Source organism: Amphibalanus amphitrite, unplaced genomic scaffold (genome assembly GCF_019059575.1).
Source record: "Amphibalanus amphitrite isolate SeventyFive unplaced genomic scaffold, NRLGWU_Aamphi_draft 001965F_arrow, whole genome shotgun sequence".
NCBI lineage: Eukaryota > Metazoa > Arthropoda > Thecostraca > Balanomorpha > Balanidae > Amphibalanus > Amphibalanus amphitrite.
The window spans coordinates 63,531-77,905 of NW_024883458.1; the positions used below are offsets into that span (position 1 = coordinate 63,531).

Here is a 14,375-nt window from a genome sequence, read left to right on the forward strand (position 1 = left end):
GTAACTACACTTGGCCGATTGCGCTGAAAGTTGGCATGTAGGTAGGCACCCACTAGGCACTGCATGTACATGTGCCAGAGTTGGGGTGCTGCTGCACGTGCGCACGTGCAGGGGTCGTTTCCAGATCTCGGGAACGGCTGGACCGATTGCGCTCAAATTTGGTACACGGTTAGGGACCGGTTAGTAGGGTGCCGTGCACAAGTCAGTTGGGACCCATTTTGCACGTACGCACGTGCAGGGTGCCGCTTCCAGATCTCGAGAACGGCTGGGCCGATTGTGCCCAAATTCGGCACATCGCTAGAGACCAGTTAGTAGGGTGCCGTGCACAAGTCAGTTGGAGGTACCCCCTCGCAATTTCGCACGTGCAAGGCCCACCCTCTCGCTCGCTCCGTTAGTCGCCCCAAAAGGCGTTATACTGGTTTAGCCATGTTATCACTGATGCATTGCGTAATCTTCAAACTATTCTCGGTTTTGTCAAGTAAAAAGGGAAAAAATCGTGCAGTGAGACGAGTGTTGCATTTTTACCAGTCAGTTAAAGCTAAGATAATTCCGCATTATGTATTTTACTTGCTGAGGCCTGAGAGAAATGACAATTTAAAGTTTACGCCAATAAGTGCCCAGAAATAGGTACAGTAGGATCTTCGTAATTTATGGAAATTTTAGGGGAAATCGATAGGTATACATAATTACATATACATGGCCATGACTAGTGACTACGGGCCATGACTACCTACGCACACTTAATCATGCTTTCGGACAGCAGCAAAACATTTGATGGCCCCTTCGTGATTTGCGTTTTAGTCCGCTCCATCGCCGAGCTGTGAAACGCTATATCGCTCGGATCGAAACGGGAGGGGAATCCGGAGAGAGCAGAGAAAGAGGGAGAGAGAGAGAGAGAGAGAGAGAGAGAGAGAGAGAGAGAGAGAGAGAGAGAGAGAGAGAGAGAGAGAGAGAGAGAGAGAGAGAGAGAGAGAGAGAGAGAGAGAGAGAGAGAGAGAGAGAGAGAGAGAGAGAGACGCAGACCAGAAGGAGGACACAGACTTCATAAATATGTAGCGTCACTGGCCGTTAGGACCAGACTACATGGCTTCCCTGTCGACCGTGGGCCAAGATAACATGGAGGGGTTCGGTCACGTGCAGACCTGAACGTCGACGGATATGGGCAATTGGGTTAAATCTTATTAAAAGTGTCTCTGAGGAGCGCTTACAATCACGTCTTTTTTGCGTTTAGTTGCTATCGTGTTTTTATCGCGCCCTCATCGTTTTATATATTGTGTCGACTTCCTATAGCGTTTATCATCACGTTTGTTATCCATTTACCATCGCGTTTTTTTTTCGCGTTGCCGTTTACCAACGTTTAGAATCACGTTTACCTTCTTGAACCGTTTGATGGTCTATCTACCTTCAACGTTCACCGTCCTCGGATACCTGCATGGATAGTGGATACTGGATACAGCGTACATCGGGGTGCATGTCATGCTGGTAACTTAATAGCCGTTATCCTGCCAGACAGCTGCATATTATTTGCACACAGATTGCATTCTTTGTAACGGTGCCGTGATGCCTTTGCTCATGCGGTTATAAACAGTTGGTGCTCGTTATAATAACACGAGAAGTGATACATCAGAACTAAAATAATAACTTTCCTGTTCTGCAAGGGCCAAGCGAACTCAAATTCATTTGGTAAGTTCTTTCCAGCATGTCCATTGTTTGCCTCCTAATAGTGAATAAGCATTGGTAGCTTATATCACTCTGTATACCTACCTATTATATCGAACAGAGAACGATTTATGACCCCCATCATTGTAGCGATCAACTCTTGTCTCCATTGGAGCGTTTAACCCGCGCCCTGCTGGGGGGGGGGGGTGTTTGAACACCCCCCTTGTGGTTTTTCGCGAATATCTCAAAAACGGCGGCGCGGAGCGCCGCCGTTTTTGGTACACCTTATCATACATCAATTCTACACATGTTGTGAAAATTTCAGACCAAGGTCATTCAAGGTCAGGTCACCAGGTCTCTTGAAGTGACCTCACCTCATAAAAACTTTCAATGTCTGTCATAGCTACACCGAGTGACCGATCGCTTTGAAACTTTCAGCGATTGCTAAGAGCAATAGCATGTACAAAATGTATATCTCAGAATTTTGATATCGATGACCTAAGGTCAGGTCAATTTTGCGACCTCCCCATTATAAGTCAATGGGAGAAAATTGAAATGCGCCTCTTTTGGATGAAAGACATTATAAACACTCCCAAACACCGAATTACAAGTGGTTTAGACACACTGAACTTGAAAATGGTGTCTGTGACCCTTGTTTATGCCCTGAGGTCATCTTAGGTCACGAATGGTATCTAACAGTTTTTCGCAAATAACTTTTGATAGAGGCATGCTAGAGCGATGAAAACGCCTTAGATGTGTTCAGCTCGACGATACGGATCGACTGATATGCAACATGACCCTTTCCGGTCAGGTCATGACCTTGACCTGAGGTCAAATTTTCAAGTTGACCTTTCAAGGTCAAGTTATAGTTCAATCGATGCGTCTTGACGAGAGGAACACGATGCCGGTAAAAGTAAGCTCGTACAAGGCTTGGGTCAAAAGTTATTGCAGAAAAACTGTTTTCAAAAATACCGGCTATTTTTGCAGTTTTTGCCCCCTGCAGGCAAAACCGTTGACGTTAGGTCAAATCTGAGAGAATTATTCAGAAAGGGCGTTAATAGGGCTATCGAATGCGCTTTTCCGCGGCGCTGTAGCTCTATTGGTTCCCGAGTTATGCGTTGGCTTCTTGGAAATTTTCGACATTCGACCTGGAAATCGGCGAAATTTTGCTTTCAATGACCTCTGGTGACCTGACCTTTGACCTGACCAAAAAATTGACTGAAATGATTTCGTCATTATTTTTTACGCTCTTTCGAACGCCGCCTTCCGCGTGTCGCTACGTGGCCCAGGAGCCGAGTTACAAGGGGGGGTGTTCAAACACCCCCCCCAGCAGGGCGTGGAAATCCAGGACCCCCAGCAGGGCGCGGGTTAACTCCTTCACTACATGTTTTATTCGGCCTATAATCCCTGGAACAGAAGAATGTTGACTTGTGCGGACCCGGCGGTCCGTGGAAGACTGTACGTTTATGCAACTGTGCTCGAACTATCCAGAACTATCTTTAGGACGATGATTCTTTGATAAAAAAAAAATAAACGCTTTACGTACCGGTGCCTTAGAATGGCCAGCCATCCAGATCCTCGAATAATTAGGTAACGTTTGGTTCGGACGACATAAATTACACAAGACCCGTTTCTATTTAATTGAAGGACTTTTTTCTGTCAAATAGCGCTCATTATAGTAACGCTCAGCTAACCGGGTTATAGGAAAAGGGCAGAGCGCTTAAACGGATTAGCCTAACCCGTTATAACGCTCTTCTCTTTCCACGTTAGAGTGCTCAATTATTGTCCCCATATAATGCGTAGCTCTTGTCCTAGTTACCTATAATGTTCAACAACTACTGTCCCCATTACAACGCTCATCTTTTGTCCTCGTTACTTAAATTAATGGTCAACAGCTCATACTTCGTCCCCATTATAACGCTCATTACAACGCTGCAGTTCAAGTTTCGTCCCTGTTCTCGAATAGCTCAGACCGGCACAGGTGTCGGCGCCTGTTGGTCTCACCTTGGCCTTGACCACAGAGCTGTCGGCTGGCACCAGAGTCCAGTGGAGTTCAACGACCGGAGCCAAACCGCTGCGACAGAGATACCACATTGGACGTCAGTTGCCTCTTGGCAACAGAATGCGCCGTCATCTTTTGCAACATTGTTGGCATCTTTATTGTTATTTGTTTCAGGGCCTCCGTGCACGGTGAAGGAGATCGGCACGGAACAGTGCCGTGCCAGCTCTGACATTACTCGCAGATTAGCTAGCTATGTAGCTATGTGCCTTAGGATCTATTTTTGCAACCGAGCAAAACGCATTATCTGATCATCTGATGACTACTTTTAACGAACCACGTTTATCTACACTTTCGTCATCCGTCCTCACCATCCTCGGACAAATGATCCCCTCACGCCCTCTTTCCGGGCTGGCGGTTACCCTCACGGCCCACCTGACCGTAACGAATATTGGCGTACATGCGTACTTTGTCCTAACCTAAGCACTTTTGCAATGTGTGCCTTTGTCCGCGAAAAAATGTACCTACATACAAGCGTATGTTGCTCAATGCTCATTCATGATGTTGGAATAAGAAGAACAAGCCCGCTCAGAAATTTGCTAGCGTCACCTTTCTCCCGAGCATTACAATAATGCATACAAAACATTACAAAGTGAAGCTCTTAGCGTCATCTGTGACTGTAACTATAATTCCGTTCGTGAATAGATGTCGCCCTGTCTCAGATTGGTTGAAGACCTTCGCAAGCAAGACTGAATGCAAGGCCGACTGAATGGAGGGCTTGGTTGAAGGAGCGCATTGTTGACGCTGATGTGCATAGCATAATGGAGATGCAAGGCGCTCTTATGTGAATGTTTCTTCAATTTCGCATACATTCTGTAAAAAAATAAAAAGATGGAAATATCCCTTATATCCCACAACCCACTCCCGAACCGTTTCATACAAGGCCTCTGAAAAAAATGAAGTGGACCCGCGGGATTAGCATGCGCGAAACGTTGGAATCTTGCACCCGCACCCCTCCCCTCCCCTCTCCCGTGGGATGACCGACTAACGGAACCCGTGTGACCGGTCCGTACCCGTCCCGAGGTCATTGACGCTCCACTGGGGGTATCTGGCGCAGCTGCGACAAAAAGCGGTGCATTTGTGTTTGATAGCATGTTTATTTTTCGAAGCATAGCATTGAATGTTTTCTGCTTTTGTTCATGCAACTCAAACTTTTTGAAGGCCACCGTTGCTTACGTTGGTAAAGTGAAGGGAAATATTTTAGGCCGCGTATCCTTGAAAGGCTGAGGGGCTTGAGGGGCCCATTTATCAAATTAAAAGGTGAGTAGGTGATGGTCAAAGCAGTTGTCTTTATGTCGGGATCAAACAGGCTTGCGTTGATATCTTTATTGTTATGCAGATCTGATGCGATTGTGTTACCACTAACCACAGTTCTAGTTCGATTTAGAGACTTCGAGTTGATGCTGTTTCGTTTTTGTTTTTCAGGCTGGTGGTGGTCGATGTCTTTTACTGATGAAATATTGAAGGTAAATTGAGGGGACATTGGACAAGTATTTTAAGGTAAGTAATATGAATCTAGTATTTGTTGTCAGTTATAGTCTACTGCTTAGTCAAGCAGTGACAGTGACAGTTGTGTTCGACGAAGTTGTGTCCCATGACTGGATGCTGTGTACCGATTTGATAATGCTGCTATTTGCATCACTACACTCTTTGCGACTTATCCATTTGACGCTGGTGGGCTCACTTTCCCAATTGGATGTTTTCTCATCCCAGACAAGAAACATCCATATGCTACGCCAGATGCCCGTGTGGCCCCCATGCACCAAAATTTAGCACAAGCAATTTTGTGCTGAAACTTCTGCATGATTTGTGCCTTAAATTGTGTGCTTATTTGTGTCAACATTAAGCCACTTTTATAAATAGCACTGAGCACATGTGCACATCTACTGACCAAGGCTCCAAGTATCAGCCAGACAGAGCACTTCAGAGCCTTGAATGCTCTCCCATGTTTGAGCATCCAAATAAGTTTTTTTTATTTCCACGGAAACCCAATAGGTACCACAATACGCTTAGCGGACTGTAGCGTCGTGCCATGAAACGAGGCCCTTGCCGGAAATTCTGAGGCAAAAAACATTGCCGGAGCACTGAGCGGTGTGTTTGTAGCTGGAGGGCTTCAATTGACCCCTCCCCTCCTGACCCCTCCTTCAATTAAAAGCAGAACAAGGGAACCCGACCAGGTAAGAAGACCAGGTAAGAAGGGCGCCAGCAAGGGCCAGAGCAGCACTTGCCCCGGCACATCAGATCAGCCTTATCTCGGCTCACGGTGCAGAGCGCAGCAGGACACTGCTTGTCTGGGCACTGCTGGCACGCTCCCAGTGACCCGGGCCCCGCCCTTAACTGGTGCACGGAAACGGTGTCCTCTCGGTCCTCCCCGGGGACAGGGAGCGCCGGCGTTCTCCCAATGAGTGGCTTGAATACCAGTGGTTCAGACCATTGGTCGCGCCATTGACGCGAGGGCTGGGGCCGCATAATGAACCGTCCGGGTCAGTGAGCGGGCGTCGGAGCGCAGGGCGGCCGCTTGTTTCGCCAGGTCGTCCGCGCTCTCATTCCGCTCGGCACCGCAGTGGGCACTACCGCAGTGGGCAGGAGCCCACTGCAGTATTACTTCATGACGCTCTGCAATGTTGAATCAGGTCTTCCATACCCAGGGTGGAGGCCTCACCTGGACGGCCGCTCCTCCGCTGAGTATCCTCAGGGCGGCTCGCCAGTTCGAGCACACGACCAGGACGGGGACATCTCGTCCCGAACCCTCTCGAAATCTGCTGCTAGATTGACCAGTGTGCCGACTAAATTATGTGACCGCATTCGCCAAAAAAATCCGTAGCCGCCCTGCACCGAAAAATTCAGCTGCCGCCATGCGCTGAATTCGGCGCATGCAAAGTTATCCCGGACATGCGCTGAAATTTTCGGCACCATCTTGACACTACGCCGGACATGTTCGGCAATCGGCGTAACGTATATTTTTTCCAGTCGGGTTCTCATTAGTGATGTCAAATACGGAAAATCGGAATACCGATACCATACCAAATACCAACCAAAACCGTGGAGAAATACCGAAACCAAACCAACTTGGGAACATGAGGAAAATACCAACTTTTTACCGATTTCTTAGCCTCTCAAACATTAGCGAGGGTTCATGATACCAACAAAATACCAAACAAATTAGGATTCAAATACCAAATGCCGAGTTGGTATCGGTTTGGTATCGGTGTACCAAAAAGTTGGTATCCGATTGACATCTCTAGTTCTCATCCACCCGGCAAGCTCTTTCTATGCAGGTCCCCTCCCTACTCCCTGTTCCTCTATTCTTTTGGCTACTCTCAAGTCTCAGGCCAAAGGAACCCCAAACAGGTGAATAAATACCTAGGGGAGTTAAACAGTAGGTCATGATTAACGACTCACAACTGCAATCACAAAAATATTTGCCTTGGAATGTTTTCCACCGTTGTTTTAATATTTTAACTGTATTGTGTCTGCCTCCTTGAGATTTGGCTACATTTAAGCACTCGTTGTTAGTTTTTTTCACTGGTCCTTCCAATTACTTTATGATGACTTATGTTGTATTTGCAGAATGTTTATACAGAAGGCACTTTTGGTCATATGCTGCCATATGGCAGCAGTAAGTGCCAATGAACCACCTAGCTTTGAGGCCAACATGGATTACCATGTGATTTCGGAAAACACTCCTATCGGAAAGGAAGTCTACACCCTAAAAGGTGAGTGGCTACAACTTACTGACCTTGCCAGGTATGGTATGAAATATCAATTAGGTAGGTAAGTACCACCCTTTTCTTAGATCATTGAGTTCCACTTTGTTCTGCTAAGTGCTTCATCCAATATTCACCACTCAGCTCTTAAGTGTGATGATTCGTCAGTTTGGTCGATATTTGACACTGTTTTGTCGGCTATTTTGAATTTCTGCTGTGTTGTTGCCATCGGCATCATTACCTATTGTGTCTATCTTTTTTCCTTAATTGTATATTCTCCCATGCATTGTGTGATACCTACCTGTTCATTGTTTTGTACCTACTAAATTTTCTGCTGTTTCTTTGTTGTGACCTTCTCCATACTGTCTTGTCCGAACCTTCTTCGCTATTTCATTGGATATCCTCCAACCTAGATCACCTAACCGCACCCCTATCGTGACCCCAGGAGTGGACCCAGAGGGCTCACCCCTTCTGTACGGCCTGGAGGGCACCGACGTACTCCAGGTCAACCCGCGCTCCGGCGTGGTGTCGGTGCAGAAACGAATCGACCACGAGGTGAGAGAGGATGCTCATTAGTCAGCGTGTGAGATGTGGGAAGGGTAGAATGTTACGATGTTAAAAAAAATTGAGCATAAGCGTTGCTTCTTTCAGCATCATTACTATTTCAAGTACACCCACAATCACCATGCCTGAGATAATCTTTCATTATCATACATGAAGTAGGTAGTTAGAATATTATGAATAGAATGCTGTTTGAAAAAAATTAATGTGAAATGCATTGATTTTCTTACCTTACATCCAATAAAATAATAGAGCTGGACATTAAGCTTTGTTCGCATGTGTTTGAATGAACTCATCTCAGCTTACCAGTCTACCTTGGTTCAGATGTTCTTATTTATATCCCCGCGCCATTTCTCAATTACTTCACACCCCACTCTTACATACACTCCCTTACCATCCACCCTCGTTTCCGTCCACAGACGACCACCCAGCTGAAGCTCCAGGTGACCCTGGAGGACCGTGTGGAGGGCGGTGACAACAACAAGGTCTCCGTGCCCATCACCGTCATCGTTGTCGACGAAAACGACAACGAGCCCGTGTTTAAAAAGGTGAGCGAAGTGATCGGATAATAGTGAAGAGTGGTTGCAGCAGTGCTTGTAGACGTCCTGCTTGAGATTAGAAAAGGGACTTGTTTCCAGCTGCGGCAGAGTAGCTGGGGTAAGGTTAAATCGCATCTGCAGAACTAAGGCTTCAACCCTAACGTCTTACGGTTGAAGTGTTGAGATCTCATTATGACGATCCATGATTTCTGGCCTGTAACTGCTGTCTTGAATTCAAACCCCTACCTTGACGTCTGCCCCTGCCATGATCCCTCTAGCCCCTGATCTGACCTCTGACCCCTACCTCGACCTCTGACCCCTGCCCAACCTCGCTAACTGACCCATCTGACCATGTCTCTTATGTGCCTTGCCATGATCCCTCTTAACCGCTGCTATAATCTCTAACTCCAGCCCTGACCTCTTTGACCCCTGACCTGCCCCCAGGCACTGTACGAGGCCGAACTACGCGAGGATGCTCCGGTCGGGAGCACGGTCATCAAGAAGATCGAGGTCACTGACCCTGACCTGGTCGGAGAGAACCTGAACGTCACCTGCGACCCGAAAAGCTCGGTATGTTGGAGACAAAGCTGACGGGGTGTGAAATATCGTGTAGATTGTTGAGTTTTATTGTTCTCCAGATTGTTGAGTTTTATTGTCCTGTGTTTGCTGTGTCGATGAGCTGTCGGTGTGAAGCTGTACTCTTTTTCAATTGGTTACTTCTAGAGATACTTTTGATTTAAATTGTAATAGTTCCATCACATGGTTCCATCACATCGAGACTAGACATTCAAGACGACAAGAAACCTGCCGGGCCTGTAACCCATACTGTTAACTCATTGAAAGTGTTTTATGCCAACATCGACAATTCTATTATGAGTAAATACGACGCGATGCTGGCACTCACTGCACTTGAGAGCTATGATATTCTTGCATTAACAGAAATGAAACCTAAAGTTGGGTTGATGCCTGAACACCCTGTAATGGAACTGCCCGACTACGAATTATTTACTAGCAACTTTTCAGCCGGAGCTACTAGGGGCACGGGAATTTATGTAAAAAAGAATCTGATGGCCAAACAAGTTTATCCCGCGGGAGACTGCAACTTTCAGGATTGCACCTGGATTACGGTTAATGCCCGGGGTGGAGCAAGTATGCTTGTTGGGGTGATCTACAGAAGCGGGTCACCAAGTAAAGCTATTCCTCAAGATCCTGATCTTCACAAAATGCTTGGCTGGGCAGCATCCACAAATCATTCGCACAAGGTTATAGTCGGTGACTTTAACCACCCAGAAATATTTTGGACCCCGGACCCAGAAGTTCCAGAAGGTGTCAGCCAGAACAGCCCAGCTCGTAAGTTTATCGAATGTATACGCGATACCTACTTTCTACAGCATATAACAGAGCCAACAAGATACAGAGATGGACAGCGCTCTACTCTCGATGACCTACTCTTTACAAATGAGCGAGACTTGGTGGAACAACTGACAATTGGAGACCCGGTTGGAGCAAGCGATCATGCCAGTGTCTCATTTGCTATATCGTTTGTCCCTTACGTTCCAGTAAGAAAGAGTGCGGTACTGAATTACCACAAAGCCAACTATGAAGAAATGAGGAAAGCACTGGACGTTGACTGGCGAGGACTATTTGAAGGCAAATCTGTGCATGAGATGGCAGATACGCTTGAACAAACGATCACGGATTTAATGGATAGGTACGTGCCCAAGCTGGACACCAACAAGAAAGCGAAAAGAGGAAATCCCCTGTGGATGAATCGGAGTGCTCTTAGAATGGTGAAGAAAAAACATCACGCTTGGGTTCGTTTTCTGAACACCAAGGACAGTAATGATTACGAAAGTTATGTCAAGGCAAGAAATGAAGCTACCCACGCGACCAGGAAAGCAAGGCGGGAATTCGAGTCGAAGCTGGCTAAAGAAGTCAAAGGAAATCACAAAGTGTTTTGGAACTACGTCAACCGTCGCAGGAAATCAAAATGTGGTATCTCGGACTTGCGTAGTGCTAATGGTGAACCGGCAACTAACGACAAGCACAAGGCTGATATATTGAATCATCAGTACGCAAGCGTTTTCACAAAGGAAGACAAGTCATCGATCCCAACGCTAGCTCCAAAGCCTTTGGAGGCAGAGATGCAAATTGCGATAACTGTTCAGCGAGTCCATGCCAAGCTGAAAACACTGAAGATTGATAAATCGCCAGGCCCCGACAACATGCACCCTCGTGTTTTGCACGAACTTGCTGACCAACTTGCGACACCCATCACATCTCTGTTCTGTAAAAGTATTGAAACTGGAGAAGTTCCACGGCAATGGAAGGTGGCCACCGTCACGCCAATCTTTAAAAAAGGCGACAAAAGTGATCCCGCGAACTACCGACCAGTGTCACTGACATCAATATTATGCAAGATTCTGGAGAGGATCATATGCGAGGACATCATCGCTCATCTGAAGACAAACAATCTTATCGCTCGCCAACAACATGGTTTCATCACAGGGAAATCTACAGTCACAAACCTACTGGAAGCTCTTGATATTTGGACGGAAGCGCTAAGCCACAGCTTACCAGTGGATGTTGTGTTTCTGGACTATGCCAAAGCGTTCGACACTGTGCCCCATGAACGGCTTCTAGCCCAGGTCCAGGCTCTAGGGGTGAATGCAAAGACTCATCAGTGGATAAGGAGTTTTCTAACAGGCAGGCGGCAAAGAGTGAACGTCAATGGATCACTCTCAGACTGGGAGTATGTAACAAGTGGAGTGCCGCAAGGCTCAGTGCTCGGGCCTCTCTTGTTTTCCATGTTTGTCTGTGATGTTCCCGACCTCTTAAATTGTCACATCTCTATGTTTGCGGACGATACCAAGGTCTACCAAGTCATCAACGAGCGCGATGGTGAACTTCACAATCTGCAAGAGGACATCAACTCTTTGCAAGATTGGGCAAAAACAATGCAGATGATCTTTCATCCACTCAAGTGCAAGGTCATGCATCTAGGACCAACAAATCCTGGAAGTGAGTATACCATGACAACTATGGGTGGAGGCAAACATACCCTTGAAGCAGTCTGTGAGGAAAAGGACCTGGGAGTCACTATAGACATGAAGCTATCCTTCTCAAAACATGTCACTAACCAGATTAACAAGGCCAATAGAATTCTTGGTGCAATCAAGCATACCTTTGCAAAAATTGACAGCGACATTTTCAAAGCCTTGTACAAAAGCATTGTCAGGCCCCACCTCGAGTATGCAACTGTTATATGGAGTCCCAAGTTCAAAAAGGACAAAGATGCACTCGAACAGGTGCAGCGGCGGGCAACAAGGCTGGTGAACGGACTGTCTCACCTTTCATATTCAGATCGCCTCAGGAGCCTTAATTTACCTACTCTGGAATTCCGACGGAAACGGTCGGACATCATCGAGACCTTCAAAATTTTGAAAGGCTTCGACAAGGTGGACTTCCAAAGAGAGTGCCCGTGTTGTCACAACAGCATGTTCAAGAACTCTCTCAGCCGTGTCACCCGAGGTCACGATCAAAAACTTCAAGTCCAGCATCAATTGGGACCCAGAAAAGCCTTCTTTGCGGCACGAGTAACTCAGACATGGAACAAGCTGTCAACCCACACCATCGATGCTCCAAATGTCGATGTGTTCAAGTACAGACTGGGGAAGGAATGGAAGGACCACCCTGAAAAGTTCAACTACAAGTTCTCATACTAATGATCATCGTGGCCATCAATGTATGGCCTCACCTAGCATGGCAGCCTACTCGTCTTCGTCAGAAGAAGAGGAGGCATCTCTTGAGTAAAGGGTCTGATTACTCGAAAGGGTACCTAATGACCTTTACTTGAGGTAATAGCTGTAATAAGAGGATTGCGTCAAATTACCGTATGTACTTGTGTGTGCGTGAGTTTAACGATACAGGCCAGCGTGGTAAATATGTAGTTGTTTACCGTTATAAGAACATGCAAGTGAATTTTATTATACCATAGTGATAAATGTTCATAATATTGAGATCACCCTTTCGGCTTACAAATCACGCATACACTTACCAAATGACGAACTCTTGCCGTACTTACTTCTTACTGCACGAACTTTCTGCATACATATCCAAACGCCACACGTTTTAACCCACCCACCTAACCACGACTCGTGCCGTGTCCGTTCCGTGTACCGCCAGTCGGAGGGCGCCTGTGAGCTGCTGACAGTGATGGCCCTGGAGAGTACCTCTCAGCTGTACGTGGGCTCGCTGGTGCTACAACGGCCGCTGGTACTCTCACCGACCGGAGACCCCAGGATCAGTGTGGCGCTGCTCGCGTCGGTATGTATTTATCTCAAGTATTTACCGTAAGTGAAGGTCATTAGGTACTCTTTCGAGGGGGTATGTGAGGAGAGGGAAGGAGGGAAGGTTTCATTGTCATGATTGGGACTTGTGGAGATGATGTGTTTGGTTATGTTGACGAGGGAGGCACATGTTTGTGTCATTGTTTTGTTTTTGTTAACGTGTAGGGAAAGGAAGTGTCAAGAAGCATACATGAGTACGTGGTTTGTGATTTAGCATAGTCTCTAGGAAATCCAGCTTTACCATCGACCCAGTTGTTTTACCCAGCTTGTCGTTGGACATATTTCCACCCACGTGCGATTCGTTCATTCACTGACCCCCCCTCCCCCCCCCCCACAGGACGGCCGTTTCACCGCCGCCGGCCGTGCTCTGATCGGCGTTCAGGACGTGCAGAACTCGCCACCGTCGTTCTCGGGTAGTCGTACGGCCGTTGTGGACGAGGGAGCCGCCATCGGTACGGTCGTACTGACCGTGGCGGCGGCGGATGGAGACAGCGGGGCGGCACGACCTGTCGTCTTCGAGATGGTGGAAAGTGAGACAGGGGAGAGGGGTAGGGAGGGAGGGAGGGAATAGAGGAAGGTGTGACACGTAATCCTCAAAATGGATATTGGGTAGTTCAGAATTAGAGATGGAAAGGAACGAGCGAGGGAGAGAGAAGCCTGGACAGGCGGAGAGGGTAGCAGGATGAATTGGGATGACATAAAGGCTAGATGGAGGTGTGATTTTACTGCTCATAGTTGTTGGTTTCCTTGCCTAGTCTGCCTGCTGGGAACTGCTGAAGCTGAGATGTATCTGCAGTATGCACTTCGACTAACGGACTTCAGTAATCTTGCCGCATGGTATTTCGTAAAGATGCTCGTGCTCGCACACCTACCCCCATCCATCACAAAGCCTTCCTACCATTCACACCTCATTTTCTCGCCCTGGCAGACCCTGGCGAGTTTTTCTCGCTGGACGAGGAGACGGGCGTGCTGAGCACGGCCAAAAAACTGGACCGAGAGTCGGATCTGGTGCGCGGCGGCGCCATTCATCTCACAGTCAAGGTGAGTCGGTGGATTCTGTGCCAGTCTAGGAAAGTTGAAACCACCGGTAGTGTCAATTGATGAGGTTTATAATGGCCTAGAGCTGCTGCTGCTATAGTAAGTGCGTATTTAGTTATTATGGGCTAATGATGATGATGATGACATGTTTTGTCAAATGCTTTGGCTTTTCTTGTGTTTGTAGCAGGTCCGAAATTGTACCCATTTTGTTGCCTTTTGTGAAAAGTTGCCATGACATTCATTGATAATGAACGAATTTGACAATCAATAATGTATTTTAAGATATGCACATTGCTGCTATTTAAAAAGTTTTTTATTTTTTCCACATTTAATTTACTGAACTCGATCCGAACCTTAAATACTCAATACTCATGGCTCTGTTATGACCTCCCTCTCTCCCCAGGCTGTGGAGATGGAGTCGGGCCACCGACTGCGGGGACCTCTGATCCCCCACCCCCCCCTC

At 47.1% G+C, this 14,375-nt stretch overlaps 1 protein-coding gene across 1 annotated transcript; it reads left to right on the forward strand.

The window, feature by feature from the left end:
• Positions 1 to 5,147: 5,147 nt before the first annotated feature.
• On the forward strand, positions 5,148 to 13,915 carry LOC122375950 (cadherin-87A-like; the record flags this gene model as incomplete). Its single annotated transcript, XM_043355564.1, has 8 exons — positions 5,148 to 5,218; positions 7,289 to 7,434; positions 7,871 to 7,980; positions 8,406 to 8,534; positions 8,970 to 9,095; positions 12,711 to 12,851; positions 13,212 to 13,404; positions 13,803 to 13,915. Coding segments are annotated over exons 2-8 (957 nt in total), but the record flags the coding sequence as incomplete, so codon positions are not given.
• Between the last annotated feature and the right edge of the window lie 460 nt (positions 13,916 to 14,375).